The 20797-nt window shown below is 42.3% G+C and overlaps 1 protein-coding gene across 1 annotated transcript in view; it reads left to right on the top strand.

Annotated features, from left to right (window-relative positions):
• syap1 (synapse associated protein 1) overlaps positions 1–2818 on the top strand; it is a 174524-nt gene extending 171706 nt beyond the window's left edge. The window contains exon 10 of the mRNA XM_072259712.1: positions 161–2818. Coding sequence (XP_072115813.1) covers positions 161–297 — 137 coding nt within the window. The 3' untranslated portion in view covers positions 298–2818. The remainder of the gene's footprint in view (positions 1–160) is intronic.
• The last annotated feature ends 17979 nt before the right edge of the window (positions 2819–20797 follow it).

Consider the following 20797-nt stretch of genomic DNA (forward strand, 5'->3'; position numbering starts at 1 on the left):
CCTGCACTCAATTCTATTTGTGTTGTGATTTTTGTTTTCTTGTTTTCAGGGGTTACTTCTGCTAAAAGCTACTGTGAATGGTTATTTGAGAAACATTGTTCCTGATTGTGCATTTTTAACAAATATATATCCATTGTAACAGAAACATTTTTCCCAATAGCACCTGCTGACTGGGAAGAGGAACTGCAGAAGGAACTTCAAGAGGAACTTCAAGATTATGAGGTGGTAGCTGATTCAGGAAAAACAGATGAACATTGGGAGAAGGAGATAGAAGAACTTTTGCAATCTAATGGTTGAATTTGGACAGTGCTACACTCCAGTACTCTCACTGGTACAAATCTTGACAGGACTGGTATAATTTAGAATTTTCTTCACACAAAGTCATCTGAGAAGATAACTTTTACACTAATTTGTGGAAATCATTATGAGTAAAACGGGACTTGTGGTATGATTCTCCATAATCCAGAGTGATCTACTTTTTTATATTCTCAAGGCAGATGAGAAAGGTTGAATTTCTAATTAGAGAAATTTATGCATTCTGTGTTTATACCAACCATTAATACCACTTAATGCATTCCATGCAGGTATAATAGTAACCTGTAGCTAAATATAAAATATCTGCCTGGTGTAAGTAAAATTAAGTATGCATAGGGTTTCATTATTTCTCTTATTTCAGTCCTAATTAGATGATAAAAGTTAGATAACTTCCTTAACAAATTAGTTATGGACTTGATTTAATTCAACTGTACTCATTACAAGCAACTGTTTGGCCTTAAGTTTTTTTTTGCAGAATTAAATCAGACTATTTCCAAAATAATCAAAATTGACTGCTTTGCATATGGATTAATAAAATGAAACAGACTTTCAGTTTTTATGGAATAAAACTTGATAAACAGGTATATTTCCATAATGCTTATGTTTATTAAATAGCAATCCCCTGATTCTTCGGGGATTTGTTTTTTGGTTGAGAATTGGGTTTGGACATAAATTTTAAAACTTCATAAAACATTGCAGAAGTTTGCGTAATTATATGTAATTACATTTTGTCAAGAAATATTAGTCACCAGACTTCAAATGCTGGAAATGTAGATATATTTATATTTTGCTTTGGCATTTATATTTTTGTGAAATAAGTCAAATCCTGTATTCATGTTGATTCTGAAAGCTGTTAATGATTAAAACATTTATGCTCATCTACTCCCAAGGTTTATGCCTTCAGTGCATAACACTGAACACGCACATTTGAACATCAAGTCTACAGCAATAATTTATTACCATTTTCTGCATTGAACTCCCACCTTTCTGATGAACTCTAGAATTAGAGAGATTTAAAGTAGGTAAATGACTTGTTATCACTCAGAGATCGTATCTGCATTGTCTTTCAGCCTGGTTTGTATATTGAATAACTAGGTCTTTTGTGTTTCAGTAAAATGCATTTTTAGTTTCATCACAACACTTTAAGGCTTTAATAAAAGCTTAATTTACTTACAAGTTGTACAAAGTTTTACTCCCAAGCTAAGTGGAGGCTTAATAATTGGTTTTCTTTTATTTCTTGCACTTCATTATAATAATAACAAATACGGACAATGTGGTTCTAAGTGCTTTACAATGGGATAAAATGCAAACATGAAAATAAAAGAAAATTCTGAAGAAATATATTTGAAATAAGTCCATCAATATGCAAATAACATGTTAAATTTGCCAGTCCAGTGAATTTCAGTTAACTGGGCCATCAGTTAATCGGGACAGCTACTTATTTGAAACAACACTTAAAGAACAAAAGCTAATTGAAAAAGTAGCTGGGATACTGTTCATTTAATTGGGACCAGAGACTGTTGCCAGTTTCTAACTAGCATCAGTCACGTGCATTTATTGGCCGTTAGACATAGAAACATAGAAAATAGGTGCAGGAGTAGGCCATTCGACCCTTCGAGCCTGCACCGCCATTTATTATGATCATGGCTGATCATCCAACTCGGAACCCTGCACCAGCCTTCCCTCCATACCCCCTGATCCCCGTAGCCACAAGGGCCATATCTAACTCCCTCTTAAATATAGCCAATGAACTGGCCTCAACTGTTTCCTGTGGTAGAGAATTCCACAGATTCACCACTCTCTGTGTGAAGAAGTTTTTCCTAATCTCAGTCCTAAAAGGCTTCCCCTTATCCTCAAACTGTGACCCCTCGTTCTGGACTTCCCCAATATCGGGAACAATCTTCCTGCATCTAGCCCGTCCAATTCCTTTAGGATTTTATACGTTTCAATCAGATCCCCCCTCAATCTTCTAAATTCCAACTAGTACAAGCCTAGTTCATCCAGTCTTTCTTCATATGAAAGTCCTGCCATCCCAGGAATCAATCTGGTGAACATTCTTTGTACTCCCTGTATGGCAAGGATGTCTTTCCTCAGATTAGGGGACCAAAACTGCGCACAATACTCCAGGTGTGGTCTCACCAAGGCCTTGTACAACTGCAGTAGTACCTCCCTGCTCCTGTACTCGAATCCTCTTGCTATAAATGCCAGCATACCATTCGCCTTTTTCACCGCCTGCTGTACCTGCATGCCCACTTTCAATGACTGGTGTATAATGACACCCAGGTCTTGTTGCACCTCCCCTTTTCCTAATTGGCCACCATTCAGATAATAATCTGTTTTCCTATTTTTGCCACCAAAGTGGATAACTTCACATTTATCCACATTAAATTGCATCTGCCATGAATTTGCCCACTCATCCAACCTATCCAAGTCACCATGCATCCTCTTAGCAACCTCCTCACAGCTAACACTGCCGCCCAGCTTCGTGTCATCCGCAAACTTGGAGATGCTGCATTTAATTCCCTCATCCAAGTCATTAATATATATTGTAAACAACTGGGGTCCCAGCACTGAGCCTTGCGGTACCCCACTAGTCACTGCCTGCCATTCTGAAAAGGTCCCATTTATTCCCACTCTTTGCTTCCTGTCTGCTAACCAATTCTCTAACCACATCAATACCTTACCCCCAATACTGTGTGCTTTAAGTTTGCACACTAATCTCCTGTGTGGGACCTTGTCAAAAGCCTTTTGAAAATCCAAATATACCACATCCATTGGTTCTCCCCTATCCACTCTACTGGTTACATCCTCAAAAAATTCTATGAGATTCGTCAGACATGATTTTCCTTTCACAAATCCATGCTGACTTTGTCCGATGATTTCACCGCTTTCCAAATGTGCTGTTATCACATCTTTGATAACTGACTCCAGCAGTTTCCCCACCACCGACGTTAGGCTAACCGGTCTATAATTCCCCAGTTTCTCTCTCCCTCCTTTTTTAAAAAGTGGGGTTACATTAGCCACCCTCCAATCCTCAGGAACTAGTCCAGAATCTAAAGGGTTTTGAAAAATTATCACTAATGCATCCACTATTTCTTGGGCTACTTCCTTAAGCACTCTAGGATGCAGACCATCTGGCCCTGGGGATTTATCTGCCTTCAATCCCTTCAATTTACCTAACACCACATACTAACATGTATTTCACTCAGTTCCTCCATCTCACTGGACCCTCTGTCCCCTGCTATTTCTGGAAGATTATTTATGTCCTCCTTAGTGAAGACAGAACCAAAGTAATTATTCAATTGGTCTGCCATGTCCTTGCTCCCCATAATCAATTCACCTGTTTCTGTCTGTAGGGGACCTACATTTGTCTTTACCAGTCTTTTCCTTTTTACATATCTATAAAAGCTTTTACAGTCAGTTTTTATGTTCCCTGCCAGTTTTCTCTCATAATCTTTTTTCCCCTTCCTAATTAAGCCCTTTGTCCTCCTCTGCTGAACTCTGAATTTCTCCCAGTCCTCAGGTGAGCCACTTTTTCTGGCTAATTTGTATGCTTCTTCTTTGGAATTGATACTATCCCTAATTTCTCTTGTCAACCACGGGTGCACTACCTTCCTTGATTTATTCTTTTGCCAAACTGGGATGAACAATTGTTGTAGTTCATCCATGCAATCTTTAAATGCTTGCCATTGCATATCCACTGTCAATCCTTTAAGTGTCATTTGCCAGTCTATCTTAGCAAATTCACGTCTCATACCTTCAAAGTTACCCCTCTTTAAGTTCAGAACCTTTGTTTCTGAATTAACTATGTCACTCTCCATCTTAATGAAGAATTCCACCATATTATGGTCACTCTTACCCAAGGAGCCTCTCACGACAAGATTGCTAATTGACCCTTCCTCATTGCTCAAAACCCAGTCTAGAATAGCCTGCTCTCTAGTTGGTTCCTCGACATGTTGGTTCAAAAAACCATCCGGCATACATTCCAAGAAATCCTCTTCCTCAGCACCTTTACCAATTTGGTTCACCCAATCTACATGTAGATTGAAGTCACCCATTATAACTGCTGTTTCTTTATTGCACACATTTCTAATTTCCTGTTTAATACCATCTCCGACCTCACTACTACTGTTAGGTGGCCCGTACACAACTCCCACCAGCGTTTTCTGCCCCTTAGTGTTATGCAGCTCTACCCATATCGATTCCATATCTTCCCGGTTTATGTCCTTCCTTTCTATTGCGTTAATCTCATCTTTAACCAGCAACACCACCCCACCTCCTTTTCTTTCATGTCTGTCCCTCCTGAATATTGAATATCCCTGAACATTGAGCTCCCATCCTTGGTCACCCTGGAGCCATGTCTCTGTGATCCCAACTATGTCATAATCATTAATAACAATCTGCACTTTCAATTCATCCACCTTGGTACAAATGCTCCTTGCATTGACACACAAAGCCTTCAGGCACTCTTTTACAACTCTCTTTGCCCTTATACAATAATGTTGAAAAGTGGCCCTTTTTGATGCTTGCTCTGGATTTGTCGGCCTGCCACTTTTACTTTTCTCCTTACTACTTTTTGCTTCTACCCTCACTTTACACCCCTCTGTCTCTCTGCACTGGTTCCCATCCCCCTGTTGTGAACTAACCTCCTCTCGCCTAGCCTCTTCAATCTGATTCCCACCCCCCAACCATTCTAGTTTAAAGTCACCTCAGTAGCCCTCGCTAATCTCCCTGCCAGGATATTGGTCCCCCTAGGATTCAAGTGTAACCCGTCCTTTTTGTACAGGTCACGCCTGCGCCAAAAGAGGTCCCAATGATCCAAAAACTTGAATCCCTGCCTCCTGCTCCAATCCCTCAGCCACGCATTTATCCTCCACCTCATCACATTCCTACTCTCACTGTGGCATGGTACAGGCAGTGATCCTGAGATTACTACCTTTGCAGTCCTTTTTCTCAACTCCCTTCCTAGCTCCCTGTACACGACAGGTGCTTAGAGCAAACAGTTTTTAAATAGCGTTGGTTACATGTGTTGGTGTTCAAAAAGCAGTGATTTTTGCGACTGATAGTCATAGAGAAGTACAGCACAGAAACAGGCCCTTTGGCCCATCTATTCCATGCCAAAACCATTTAATCTGCCTTCTATCGACCTACACCAGGACCATAGCTTTTCACACCCCTACCATCCATGTATCTATCCATACTTATCTTAAACATTTGATAGTTAGCGAGAAATAAGCAGTGAGACAATTCACAACTGTATTGTTCACTGCAGTTTCAAGCATTCAGGCTCAGAAGTGCCAGAAATGGTCAGGAGTAAATATGAAAATAATGTTCAAGATAGGAGCTATGAAGAATTTGAAGGTATTGATGATCATGAATGTTGTAATAAAAATGAAGATTTGGAAAATACAATCGTTGAAGTCATTATATGATGGCAGTCCAGTACCTGCACTAAATGTCTGCACTGATTTTGTTCATTTTGAGCAGGGGTTCTGAACCTTTATAACGCCATAGAGTCCTACCATCAACCGAGGGGTCTGTGGACCACAGGTTGGGAACCCCCAAATCAGTCAAAAAGCATAGCTGTGTACACTGGGTGAATTCTCCGTAGATAACCATCAGGAACTAATATAATTTTATAATACTGTAGTAATTTTGGTAGTGTTCCAATTTGTTCTGTATTTCATTTAAATACATAATATGCTACTTAGTTAAATGGTTTTGCTTTTTTAAAATATTTTTAAACTATTTCCTTGGAACTTCAGCTAATTGGGACAGCTGCTTAATTGTGCCAAAATGCATTGGTCCCGATTTTTCTCAATTAACCAGATCCATTATTTCCCAAAAATGGTTCATTTAAAGTAAATGTAAGCAATATTCTCACTATTCTATAGAATAATGTTATATAGATAGGTGAAGCCATGAGGGTGGGAAAGGTAAATGGCTGGAGAAGATGGAATCTGATAGGAGAGGAGAGTGGACCATAAGAGAAAGGGGAGGAGGAGGGGAGTCAGGGAGAAGTGATAGGCAGGTGAGAAGAGGTAAAAGGCCAGAGTGGGAAATAGAGGAAGAGGGTTTTTTTTTTGGAAGGATAAATTGATATTCTTACCATCTACTATACCTATACCTATCATAACACTATGAACTTCTCTGATATCTGTTGCTGTTATGTTGGACATCGATTTATTTGGTATGTCATTGCCAATTGGCAGGGTACATAGGCAATCAGCCAGGCTGTGACCAAGGTGTGAGAGTTGATTCTCCACAATGAGTGAATCTCCTATCATTTACATAAACTATCCACCAAACAACAGCATTATTCACTTCTGCAACCAATGCCAACCATATCATAATTATTTGAGGTTAATGTATAGTGTTGTTTCTTGGAAATGATTGATTTGTATTAACAGTACAAACTCTGCAGTGGAGGAATGATATGGTCAGTCTCAGCCACAGTAGTACTCAAACTGGTGGTGCAGAAGTGTGGTATCATTGAGTCTTAGAATTACAGAGCAAAGAATCAGTCCCTTTGGCTACTTGTCCATGCTGATCAAGGTGTCTACTTCTATTTGCCTGTATTTGGCTCAAGTCCCTCTAAACATTTCCTATCCATTAACATGTCTTAAGTGCTTTTTAAACATAGTAATTGTAATCTCTTTCCATTAAGACAATGGTATGCCTTTTGATTCTTACCCTAATGCAGGACTTCATACTTGCCCACAATGAACTCAGCCAATTACTCAAACCATCAAAGTCCTATTTCTGAGTCTTTGTATCCTCATTGCAAACTGACCTCCAATCTACTTTCATATCATCTGCTGACTTAGATACCTTATTCTCTGCTTCCTCCTCCAGTTGCCTCATATAATTGAGGGCCAAGAATTGATCCTAATTACATTCTTCCAGTCTGTAAATATCAGTTTATTTTGGCTCTGTCTCTTGCTGGATAAGTAGTCTTCAATCCATGATAACACACTTCCTACAGTACTTTGGGCTCTTAAGCATCAATCTAGCTCTAGCTAATCTAGCACTTTGTGAAATGCCCAATGGAAGTCCAAATATACCATATCTTTAACCTCCCCTTTATCAACCTTCCTTGTCACATCCTCAAAGACTCTAGAAAATTTGTTAACCAGAATTTTCCTTTCATGAAACATTATTTGCTTGGTTCACATATCAAGTTTCTGCAAAATGATGAGCAAAATATCACTATTATTAACCCTAATATTTTGCCAACATAGATGTTAAATGAACTGGCTGATGGAATTCCAAAAAGAGAAAATCTGCAGATGCTGGAAATCTGAGCAACACACACAAAATGCTGGAGGAACTCAGCAGGTCAGGCAGCACCTAGGAAAAAAGTACAGTCGACGTTTCAGACCCTTTGGTAGGACTTCCGGCCCAAATTGTTGACTGTCCTCTTTTCCTAGATCCATGCCGACCAAACTGAGCTATATCCCTCTGACTCTTTGCTGTTTATGTATCTGTTCAACTGTCCTTTAGAGGTTGTAATGGTATCCTTCTCTACCATAAACACAAAATAATCTGCAGATGCTGGGGCAAAGCAACACTCACAACACGCTGGAGGAACTCATCAGGTCGAGCAGCATTCATGGAAAAGATTGGTCGACATTTCGGGCTGGAACCCTTCATCAGGACTGAAGAGGAAAGGGGCAGAGGCCCTATAAAGAGGGTGGGAAGGAGAAGGCTGGTAGGTTCCAGGTGAAAAACCAGTAAGGGGAAAGATAAAGGGGTGGGGGAGGTGAGGCAGGGAGGTGATAGGCAGAAAAGGTGAAGAAAGAATAGGGGAAAACACAATGGGTAGTAGAAGGAGATGGAACCATGAGGGAGGTGATAGGCAGCTGGGGGAGGGGCAGAGTGACATAGGGATAGGGGAAGGGAGGGGGAGGGAATTACCAGAAGTTAGAGAATTCTATGTTCATACCAAGGGGCTGGAGACTACCTAGACGGTATATGAGGTGTTGCTCCTCCAACCTGAGTTTAGCCTCATCATGACAGTAGAGGAGGCCACGTACGGACATATCTGAATGGGAGTTGGAAGCAGAGTTGAAGTGGGTGGCTACGGGGAGATCCTGTCTGTTGTGGCGGACGGAGTGGAGGTGCTCAACGAAGCGGTCCCCCAATCTGCGTCGGGTTTCACCAATGTAGAGGAGGCCGCACCGGGAGCACCGGATGCAATAGATGACCCCAACAGACTCAGAAGTGAAGTGTTGCCTCACTTGGAAGGACTGTTTGGGGCCCTGAATGGTGGCAAGAGAGGAGGTGTAGCACTTGCACTTACAGGGGTAAGTACCAGGTGGGAGATCCGTGGGGAGGGACCGACCCCTGCGGAAAGCGGAGAGGGTGGAGGGGGAAAGATGTGCTTAGTGGTGGGGTCCTGTTGAAGGTGGCGGAAGCTGCGGAGGATAATAAATTTTCCAGGACATCTCAAATGTCCTCTTTCTTTAAGGATCGTGGTTTCCCTTCTGCTGTCATCAATGATGCCCTCACCCGCATCTCCTCTATTTCCCACACTTCAGCTCTCACCCCATCCTCCCGCCACCACAACAGGGACAGATTTCCCCTTGTCCTCACCTACCACCCCACCAGCCTCCGGATCCAGCACATTATCCTCCGCAACTTCCGCCACCTTCAACAGGACCCCACCACTAAGCACATCTTTCCCTCTCCACCCTTCTCCGTTTTCCACAGGTATCAGTCCCTCCACGACTCCCTGGTCCACACGTCCCTCCCCACGGATCTCCCACCTGGCACTTATCCCTGTAAGCGCAAGTGCTACACCTGTCCCTACACCTCCTCTCTTGCCACCATTCAGGGCCCCAAACAGTCCTTCCAAGTGAGGCAACACTTCACTTGTGAGTCTGTTGGGGTCACCTATTGCATCCAGTGTGGCCTCCTCTACATTGGTGAAACCCGACGCAGATTGGGGGGGGCCACTTAATCGAACACCTCCACTCCATCTGCCACAACAGACAAGATCTCCCCGTAGCCACCCACTTCAACTCTGCTTCCCACTCCCATTCACATATGTCCATACATGGCCTCCTCTACTGCCATGATGAGGCTCTCAGGTTGGAGGAGCAACACCTCATATACTGTCTACGTAGTCTCCAGCCAGCCCCTTGGTATGAACATAGAATTCTCCAACTTCCGGTAATTCCCTCCCCCTCCCTTCCCCTATCCCTATGTCACTCTGCCCCCTCCCCCAGCTGCCTATCACCTCCCTCATGGTTCCGCCTCCTTATCCTACCCATTGTGTTTTCTCCTATTCTTTCTTCACCTTTCCTGCCTATCACCTCCCTGCCTCCCGTCCCCCACCCCTTTATCTTTCCCCTTACTGGTTTTTCACCTGGAACCTACCAGCCTTCTCCTTCCCACCCTCCCCCCACCTTCTTTATAGGGCCTCTGCCCCGTCCCTCTACAGTCCTGATGAAGGGTTCTGGCCCGAAATGTCGACCGATCTTTTCCACGGATGCTGCCCGACCTGCTGAGTTCCTCCAGCGCGTTGTGAGTGTTCCTTCTCTACCATTTTCTCTGACAGCCTATTCCATATACCCACTTCCCTCATTGAGGAAAACCTTTAAATCTTTCTTCCTTCAACTTATGCCTTCCCCTACCCTGGAACTGTGTTCTCTGTGTAATGAAGTGTGGTCAAAAGAAAGTTTAAAGCCAGCTCACCCACACCAGTATTTAAAAACAAAGTGATGGTGCTTATTGGTCATTAATCAGGAAGAACTGAGAGAATTTAATCAAAGCAAGAAAACCATGCAGAATATAGCTGCAGGTAGTGACGATGCAATAGTGTGGCAACATTGCACAGCAAAAACTGTAAATAAGTCATTGCAAGATAAGACAGCTGGCATTACCTACTGTAAATGAAGTACTGTAAACCAGCTAGCAGAGAAGGCTGGTGAGCAAACTGATTCATGATTGTTGTCATGTCTCCAGTGCAGAAGAGGAGAAAATAAACACTGGATTGGAAGAATACTCAAAGATCATTATTATGTCATGAAAGTGAATTAATCTACCAACAATCCAAATCTTGGGCTCATTAGCTGTGGATTTAGTATAGATGGGGGAGGATTTCCTACTTTGCATGTCACTGGCAACCAGGACCTTAGTTGAGGCTATATTTGTAGTTCTGAATAATTTAATGTTATACAATGTTAACCGGTTAAATATGTCACTATTAGCACAAATGACTTTTGCTAGGGCAGGCCAACACAATGGAGTTGGGACATGTTAAATCAGCAGCACCTTCAACTGCCGCAACATCCACAAGGAGGTGCTAGCTATCCAAAAATGCCTGCTGACACGATCGTCTTTTGTGCAGAAATCCATGGAAACAGTCAACCTCATCAAAAATGGCTCAGGGTTAATTAGATCAGTATTAAATGCCTGTCTCAAAGATTAGTGTGAGAGAAGTGTGTTTGTGTTCATGGGACATTGGCACTAGTATTGAGGGAAAAGGGAGCTGTTATGATGGGACGGGCTCCACGTGAACTTTGTTGAGACCGAGGTCATGGCAAATCACGTAACGGGCTATAGATAAGGCTGTAAGCTAAATAGTAGGGGGTAGGTTCAACAGTTAGGAAAAGTGAGGATAAAGTAAAAGGGAGGAAGAGCGCAGGAGTGGTTACTGAACTCTTCAGAATGAAGAATATGACAAGGTTTAGAAAGATAATAATGTAACTTCAGGCAACATGGAGACAAAATTGAAAAAAGTGATGGTGAATACATGATTGAAGGTGTTACCTTTGAATGCATGCAGGATACATAATAAGGTAGATGATTTTGTTGTGCACTTAGAAATTGAGAGGCATAGCATCGTGGGCTTTACAGGGTCGTCGTTGAAAAAAGGACACAGCAGGGAGCCTAACGTCCAAGGATACACATCCCATCAATACGTCAGGCAGGTAGGTAAAGGGGGTAGGGTAGCTCTGTTGGTAAAAATTGAAATCATGTCCTTAAAGAGAAATAACACATGATCAGAAGGTGTAGAATCCTTGTGAGTAGACTTAAGAAACTGTAAGGGTTATATACTGGGTTCTGAATAGTAACCAGGATGTGGTGTACAGGTTACAGTGTGAGATAGATAAGGACAAAGTTACGATAATCATGGGCTGAAGTTAGCATGGTTTCCCCTAAGAAAAATCTTGCCTGTCAAATCTGTCGGAATTCTTTGAAGAAATAGAACATTACAGCAAAGTACGAGCCCCTTCAGCCCACGATGTTGTGGCAAGCTTTTAAAAAATCGATCTAACTCTTCTCTCTTACACAGCCCTCCATTTTTCTATTATCCATGTGCCCATCTACAAGTTTCTTAAATGTCCCTAATGTATCTGCCCCTTGGAATAACCCTGGCAGGGCACACCACCCTGTGTAAAGAACATACCTCTGACATCTACCCCTGTATTTTCCTCCAATCAACATAGGGTTAACAGTAAAAAATCTGCAGTGCTGGAGTTCCAAAGCAAGACACACAAAATGCTGGGGGAACTCAGCAGCCCAGGCAACATCTGGAAAGTCTCGGCCCGAAACATTGACTGTTTACTCTTTTCCATAGATGCCCATGCCTGGCCTGCTGAGTTCCTGCAGCATTTTGTGTTTGTGACTTAAATTTAAGGTATTATAGAACACCTAGGGGGTTTCCTTAATCCTACTTGCTACAGCCTTCTCGTGCCCACTTCCTTACTTCCTAAGTGCTTTCTTTAGCTCCTTCCCTGCTACCTTGTAACTTTTTAGACTAGCCCTGTCTGATCTTTGCTTCCTAAACCTTAAGTAAGGTTCTTTCTTCCTCTTGACTAGATGTTCCGCTTCTCCCGTGAACCATGGTCCTTCAACCTACCATCCTTTCCCCGTCACAATGGGACAAACCTATCCAGAACCCCCTGCAAGTGCTCCTTAAACAAACTCCACATTTCTGTTGTGCATTTCCCTGAGTACATCTGTTCCCAATTTATGCTCCCCAGTTCCTGCCTAATAGCATTACAATTCACCCTCCCCAATTAAGTACGTTCTCATACCGCCTGCTGTCATCCTTTTCCAAGGCTATAGTAAAGCTCAGAGAGTTGTGGTCATTGAATATGAAATGCTCTCCCACAAAAAGATCTGACACTTGACCTGGTTCATTAACTAGCACCAAAACCAATATGGTCTCTCCTTTAGTTGGTCAGTTTACATATTGAGACAGCAACCTTTCCTGGGCATACCTAAGAAATTTCGTCCCATTTAAATCTTTTGCACTAAGAAGGTGCCAATCAGTATTAGGGAAGTCGAATTCCCTCATGACCACAACCCTGTTTTCACCTTTTCAAAATCTGCCTCCCGATCTTTCCTCAGTGTATCATTTTATGTGTATTTTAATGCTAGTAGTATTATAGGTTATTGTGTTTGATATTGAGGGATAATGCAGAGCACACGGGAAGGCCAATAGCGTGCAGCATCTTCAACTGAACTTTATGGATGCTCTGCTTGTACAGTATGTGATCTCCCACGTGGGAGTGGCTAACTGAGTGGCATAGGATTAACCCATTAACTACACAACATCTCCCCTTCTTGGGAAAAAAAGAAAAACTAGGTATGTACTTCTTGTCTATACAAATTCATTTAATTTACGGTCACTGAAATTGGGCAATTCAGTTCAGTTCAGTTACACGTAACATGCTCCTTACATAAACATAAAAAAGAATTGCCAAAATTATAACTGTTTTTCTCTTTGTTTTTAATGGTCTCTTTTTTTTTCTTCCTTTTTCTCACCAATTCCTTTTTTAGTAAGAACAGTCTCATTTTGAGAAAAGTTTTCAACTTTAGAACTTCTTTTAAAAAACACTAAATCTAATGGAGGCCAACAAGGATTACCAGAACACTCCGGCAAAGTGAGAAGATTATTCTACCTCTTTGGTCACTTGCCCTTAACTGTTAGGCTATGGAGTATATCTCTGTGGTGGGACAGATAAATAACCATATCTGCTATAGGTTTCTAGAAATGTTGGAGCAGATGGAAATTCATGAACAGGTACATCCACCTCAGGTAAGTGGTGCTCGTCATAAGGATCAGACCACTCTATTTCTTCCTCTACTTTTGTGGACTTTGAAGGCACATGAGGCACCTGTTCTGCCTGATTTTACCTTGTGAGGTTCTGATCACAAATGATCACCTTGCATGTTGCCAGATTATTATTCCTTTGGTTAATTGTTCTGAAACCCAAACAGCTTCACCACTCCTGAACGGCGACAAAGATTTTGCTCTGTGTCTGAGATCATGATGATCTTCATTTTCTCACACTGTGTTGTCTCACAATTTCTCACTTTGTCTAAGACCAGTAAGTGAGGCTAGAGAAGGGGAAGGAAGAACAGGTAGGCTTGTTCTCAGTCTCTAGCCTATTGTCAGCTTTGGTGGACTGTAGCCATTCACAAGAGGTGCGGAGCAATGAGCTGGCAGTGTTTTCTAGGGGTCTTTTGCCTTCAGTAGGAGACTCTTAACAGCTTGCACTACCCTTTCAGCTTCTTCATTTGCCTGTGGTTACTGTGGACTGCTTTTCTGGTGTTTGAACTCATAGTCCCTAGCAAAGACTTTGAATTCTGAGCAGCTGAATCATAAACTGTTGTCTGACACAAGTGTCTCTGGTATTCTATGGTGAGTGAATACAGCTTTCAGGTGCTGCATAACTGCTGTTGAGGAAGTAGCGGATACTTGGACACCTGAACATACCATGAGTGGTAATCTCCACTATCGCATTTCAGGTTGAAAATGTCTGTGGCTACAATTTGCTATGGAAAGCCCAGGAATTCTGTGGGACAGAGAATTCAGCATGATTTTAGTGCAGCTTTCTGCATGCTTCACTTTGCTTTACATAATCTCTGAGCTGCAGGCCACCACAGTGATTGCCTTACTGTTAGGTGACATTTTTTTGATGCCCTGATGTCATTGGTGGACTTGACTGATGATTTTGGCATGCACAGAAGCAGGAATGACAAGTCTGGAGCCCTTTAGCAACAAACAGTCAAGAATGGTGAGAGTGTCTCTTTCCAGCCAGTAAGGTCCGAGTTCATGAGCTCCTTTTGGATCAACTGAACATCCATGTTCACTGTATTGCATGACCTTGCAGCAGATTTGGTCCTTTTTCAAGTCAGTGCAAATTTCGTCCAGTTTACTCTGTGATGCAGGAAAGCTTTCACATAGCTGAGCAAAGTGGATGTTGCTATCTTTGATGAGGGTGGAGTCAGTTTCCTTCACTTACTTTTGGATGGCATCATCGACAGAGTGTCTGATGTTGTGAAAGATTTGCTGGAGACATAGTCAATGTCATAACAGTATCACATAAACCTTATTCTGAATATTTGCAGACGTGGAAGTAAGTCATCCAAGTACTTTGAGCTGAGGAGGCTGACAAGTGGCTTGTGCTCTGTTTCAAGTAGGAATTTAGTGCCTATCAAACAGCAGATGAAGCATTCACAAGCCCACATGAGAGCCCATGTCTCCTTTTCAATCTAAGCATGACACTATTCAGTAAGAGTCAGTGCCCTAAACACAATGTCATTGGTTTCCACACACCCCTTTACATGAGCACCCCATTAGGCCAAAGGAAGAGGCATCTGCTGAGACCTTGGTTGTTTTGTTCGGATTAAAGAATGCCAATATTAGCAGAGAGATAAGCTTGATTTCTCCTGTATTCATCCCAGGTCCAAACATTTCTCTAAGAGAGAAGGTCTCATAGTGATTTTGTTTTTTTCTGTCAAATCAGCAATGAACTTCCCCAGCTGGTTTACCATGCCAAGGAAAAGGTGGATCTCTGATACATTCATAGGTTGTGCCACGTTCTAAACTTCTGCCAGTTTGCTGAAATCTGGTTGCACTGCCTCTTGGGACAGTTGGTGGTCTAAGAAATTCACGTCCAACTCTGTAAATTTGCATTTTTTTTTTGAGGGTGATTCCAGCCTGTTTCAGTTTCTCCAAGGTGCTTCCTCTCTTTTGTCATGTTTCTCACCTGAGCCTCTGAAGATGACTATATTGCCCATGTAGTAGCCTATTGCTCCAAAGTTTGGTTCACCCTATTCTGAATGAGTTCAGGGGCTGATGAGATGCCAGAAGGGAGTCTCTTGAAGGCATAGCTTCCATATGGTGTGATAAAGGTTGTGAGTTTCTGTGACTCAGGAGCTGAATGGATCTGCCAGAAACCTGAGTTTGCATCTAGTTTGGTGAAGAACTTTGCTCCATTCAGCATACCCAATGTATGCTCAACGGAGGGACAAATAAACTTCTACTGCCTCACTGCAGTATTCAATTTTGTTAGATCAACACCGATCATCAATGTGCCACCTGGCTTGGGAACAGGAACAATGCCCACACACAGTCAGAAGGTCCTTTCACTCTTGTTATGACATCAAAGCGTCTCCATTCTCTCAAGTTCAGCTTTGATTTTGATCATTAATGGAACTGGTACATGCCTCATTGTGGTCAGAAAGTTGTGTGTCATTCCTAGCCTCAGTTGGATAAGGTGATTTTCTTTCAGTATCCCCAGGCCTGTGAACAACTTTGAGTACTTCTGCCACTGACCATTGTTTAGTGAATCCAACCTTGCAATGTGGTTCAGCTTCGCGATGGCATGTTGTCCCAGTACTGGTGAGAGGAGATTCTGAACAACATAGATATCCTCTTTTAACTGCTTCTCATGTTTATGGATAGAAGTAGTAAATATTCCTTTCACACTGAGCTTATTTTTCCCTAGCCTCATGAGCACTTTCTTTCTTGGGTTTACCGATTTTGTGAAAAGACATTTGGGGATGGCTATGACATCTGCCCCAGTGTCCATTTTGAATGTCACTGCCTCATTTTGCAACTGAACCATAGTAAACCAGCCTTGACTGTTTGAATCAAGAGCTCCAAGGAAAACTCTCTCTTCATCTGAACTATGGTCTTCTTTGACCTTCTGAAGGTCTGGTTCTGAGTGACACTTGCTTTTATAACAGCCATCTCTATTGGATTGGTGGCATTTCACCTCTTTTGTTGGACAGACCTCTTTAATGTAGAATGGAGACTTGCCACATCTCCTGCATTTGAGCATTTTACCTGTTCTTCGTTTTACTTCTGTTTTGTTTGAGCGAAACTCTACTGTCACCTCTTTTGTAATCTTTCTGTATGCACCTTGTTTCCTCTCATATATCACATTTTGCTTTCCTGTGAAATATTCTTTGAATTTAGCCTGCACTGTTTTGTACTCCTTTGGCTGAGCATCTGTCAGTTCTAATCTACCCATGATGTCATCAGCTTTGTCAACCATGCAATATATCAGTGTGCTTACTTGATGCTCTTCCAAAGCCTGAGTGGGATTGCTTGCAACCCTAAATCTCTCAAAGTGTCTGAGCCATCTTTCAAAGTCCCTTGGCTTAGGGACATTGTGTCTTGGGGAGCTTTATTAGGTAAGTAGATGTAGGTACCACAGGCATTTTCACCATTTTCCTGTTTGTTTGTTTATTATTTTATTCATTTGGACTACAAAAGTCCTCATTTCTCTCTCTGACAGCTTGACTGACTTCTCTGGCTTCTCTGCTGAGTCTGTGTCTCTGTGCACTTCCCCAGGCTAGTGGCCCATGGGTTATTACTATGTATCCACTTTTGGGTGCAGCTCGAAGACATTGCCTAGCAACCCTTACCAGGCCTCAGCTCATCTTCAGTGCATACAGTTAGGAACTAGCAGTTTAGATTGATAAGGCTTTGGATATTTTCCATAGACATATTTATACAAGAACAATCTTACTGTAAGTTCTTTCTTGTTGGGGATCTCAAATTTGTTTTGTAGCCTGAATTCATCGACAATCAATAACTCTGACAACATATTGTGTTCGATATTGAGGAAGAGTGCAGACAGACACCCAGACACCTGTCTTGCGGATCTTCAACTGAACTTTTTTGATAACTCTGCTTGTACAGTATGCAAACTCCTCTCATGTAGGAGTGGCATAGCATTAACCCATTAACTACAACAACATAGTGATGAACTTAGAGCATGCATCAGTTCATGAAAATATGATGCTGCGGCCATTACAGAGACTTGTTTGAGAGAGGGAGAGGAATGGGTGCTTAATATCCCAGAGTTTTGATGTTTTTAGAAAAGATAGAGAGAGAAGTAAAAGAGTGGGGGAGATGCACTATTACTCAGGGACAATTCACAGCTGCACTTAGAGGGGACATAATGGAGGGCTCGTGCACTGAGTCTATATGGGTAGAACTCAAAAATAGGGGTAAAAAGTAGGAAGGCTACAATCCCTCTGATGGGATTGCACTACAGAACCCGCCCCCCCCCCCACCCCCATAGCCTCCAGGACACCGAGGGTCAGATAAGTAGGCAGATTAAGGTGTAAAAACCAGAGAGTTGTTGTAGGACCACTTGAGGATAAAGTGGGTGGGGATGGGGGGGGTCATTTGCTTGGATGCGGAGGATGTGGGTAAGATCCTTAATAAGAACGTTACACCAGTATTTCTCAAGGAGAAGGACGTAGAGGACAGGGATATCAGTGCTGAGTGTATTTGATATGCTTGGCATTTCAAAGTTCAAAGTTCAAAGAACATTTATTATTGAAGTATTTATGCATTATACAGCCTTGAGATTTATCTCCTTACAGGCAGCCACAAAACGAAGAAACCAAAAAGAACCCATTTTAAAAAAGACCCGATGTGCAGAGAGAGAAAAAAGCACAGATGGTGCAAACAATAAAAGCAAGCAAATAGCATTCAGAACTGAAGTCCACGAAAGAAACTGCGTCCACAGACACAAAGTCACAGACCTTCAGTTCAGTGCAGAGCTGAGTGAATGTCGCAGAGCAGCAAGATAAACCAGCCCGTCCGTAGCCTAAAGCCCCAACATCCTGACCTTTTCAATCTGGCCTGGCGTTTAAATTGTCATCCAAACATCGGGTTCTGCTGTTTCAATATGCTCTGGGTCTTGGATAACGCTGCCTCGATTTGGGCTGTACCCAATCTTTCCGATTCGGCCTGGCACTTGAATCAATCGAACCTTGGAACTTTCCAGCTGTCACACCTCGTCCAGAGCAAAGTTACAGACTATTGTTTGCAGTGATTGTTTTACAGAAAAAGCATGATTATCAGAGTATTTTGTTATTTTCTTTGTTTCACTGGCCACTGGAGAGTAGTTGCTGAGTTCACCAGTGTCATCTTAAACCAGAATCCCCATCTAAATCAGGAGGAGAAGATGGCAGCACAACGGCAGCGTGCACGGCCTCTCCGGTGAATGATATCTGTAATCTGTCAAGTAGGGGACCGTGCGCAATTCTGATTTGATGGAGACAGACGTGAGAGTATGGAGGAACATCTGGAAAACTTCTGAAATGCCCGCTTCGCTGCCGCTGCTACTGTGAGGTAACCGGAATCTCTGGAGCAGAAGGCCCCGAAATCCTCAGCTTTGCTTGTTTCAGCGGCCGGGGCTAGGTCGAAGGCACTTGGCAGAGGATGGCGCTCGGGAGGCTGTATCAGAGGGGCTGGTCGGAGGCTCGAAATTTTCGGACGGACAGACTCAGTGTCGGCTGTTTCCAAGGCATCAGCAAGTTGACAGTGCCTGGAGGTTTATGGTAGGGAGTTTCTTCCTTTTGCCGCCGCTATCGGGGACTTGGGAGTCAATCGACTCGGGGACTTTGAGACTTTTTTTTACCGTGCCCATCGTTTGTTCTTCATCAAATTATGGTATTGCTTTGCACTGCTGTAACTATACGTTATGATTATGTGGTTCTGTCAGTGTTAGTCTTTGGTTTGTCCTGTTTTCTGTGATATCACTCCGGAGAGACATCGTATCATTTCTTAATACATGTATGCATTTCTAAATGACAGTAAAAGAAGACTGAGAGTTCTCATAATCTAAAGCAGAAGGAAGTGTTGGGTCTTTTAAAGGGCATTAAGGTAAATAAGTCCCCTGGACCTGGTGGGATATACCCCAGTTCACTGAGAGCGGCAAGAGATGAGATTGCTGGGGCTTTGACTAATATCTTTGTGTCCTCTCTAGCCACAGGTGAGGTCCAGGAAGATTGGGGAATAGCTCATGTTGTTCCATTATTCAAGAAGGGATTCAGGGATCATCCTGGAAACTATAGCCCAATGAGTCTCAGGTCAGTGGTAGGGAAATTACCGGAGAAAATTCTTAGAGATAGGATTTAGGAGCATTTGGAAAACCATGGCCTAGTTAGGGAGAGTCAGCTTGGCTTTGTGCGGGACAGGTTGTGTCTTAATAACTTGAGTGTTTAGATGAGGCGATGAAGGTGTCAAGGATGACTGATGAAGGTAGAGCTGTGGATGTTGTCCAGATGGATTTTAGTAAGCTTTTATAAATGAAAATGTAGTTGGGTGATGTTACGTACAAAACATAAAATTAAGTGAAAGGAAAACAAAGAAGTCTGAAATGTGTTTGACTTTGGTTTTTATTTTAAGCAAGACTTCACGTATTTTTACATATAACTTTTCGCAAATTATTTAAATGAACAAGAAAGCTTAATCAAGCAATATATTTACAATATTACTCAAATATTACTTGAATATTGAACACACAACACTCCTCCCTGCATAGCAATAAACTACAACTCAATATAGAATGCATCTCAATTACTATATAATATAAATACCATACAGACACCTACAGCATGGTAAATTTTAAATTGGCCCATTCAGGGTGAAAGCAGGGTGAATTCAGGGAATAATGTCTTTCCTGACACAGGGGATCATTCTGTTTGGCAGGTGAGTCTTGTGGCTGTGAAACTACCTTAGGTTCCAGAGCCTCCTCTGTGGTGGTTGTAGGAGTTGACTCTGAGACTGAAGGAAGTGTTTCTGACAGCTCTGGATACCTTTCTCTTTCTTTTCTCGAGATCCACTTCAATCCTTGCTTCTCTACTGGTCACAATTCCTTTCTCTCACTTTTGCTTTCTGGTCTTTTTCTTCTTTCCAGTTTGTGCATCTTGATCTTGAGAAGATGCATTTAGTTCACTGGAGTATTCTCTTACTAACCCTTCTATTGCTCCCTTTATGATTTGATCCCTCCTCTTGGTTTCCTCATCCACATCATCATACGATCAACCCTCTGTTTCGTATCTCAGTTGACTCCTCTGAATTTGGCCTTCCATTCATCCAGCTGGTCTTTGCATTTATTTCTACAAGTAGCTTTTTTCACCCACAAAATTCATGCAATAACCTCAATACACTCAGAATAGATTCTGGCTCTTTATACTCACCAAAGACGAATGTTTGCAACTTTCTTAAAGCTCCTGGAATCTCTTCCAGCTTAATACCAAGCCACATTTTGCAAGTCACTGCCTGATTAACATATCGAACCTTTCTCAGATATGTTACCTACAAAAACTGTTATAGTTGAACCACTGTTTCTGTCACTTTCACAATTCCTCTGAATAGCATGTTGCTTCCTTGGTCCAATATGCTTTCCACCCAGAGGCACAGAGGTTG

Source organism: Mobula birostris, chromosome 6, assembly GCF_030028105.1.
Source record: "Mobula birostris isolate sMobBir1 chromosome 6, sMobBir1.hap1, whole genome shotgun sequence".
Taxonomy (NCBI): Eukaryota; Metazoa; Chordata; class Chondrichthyes; order Myliobatiformes; family Myliobatidae; genus Mobula; species Mobula birostris.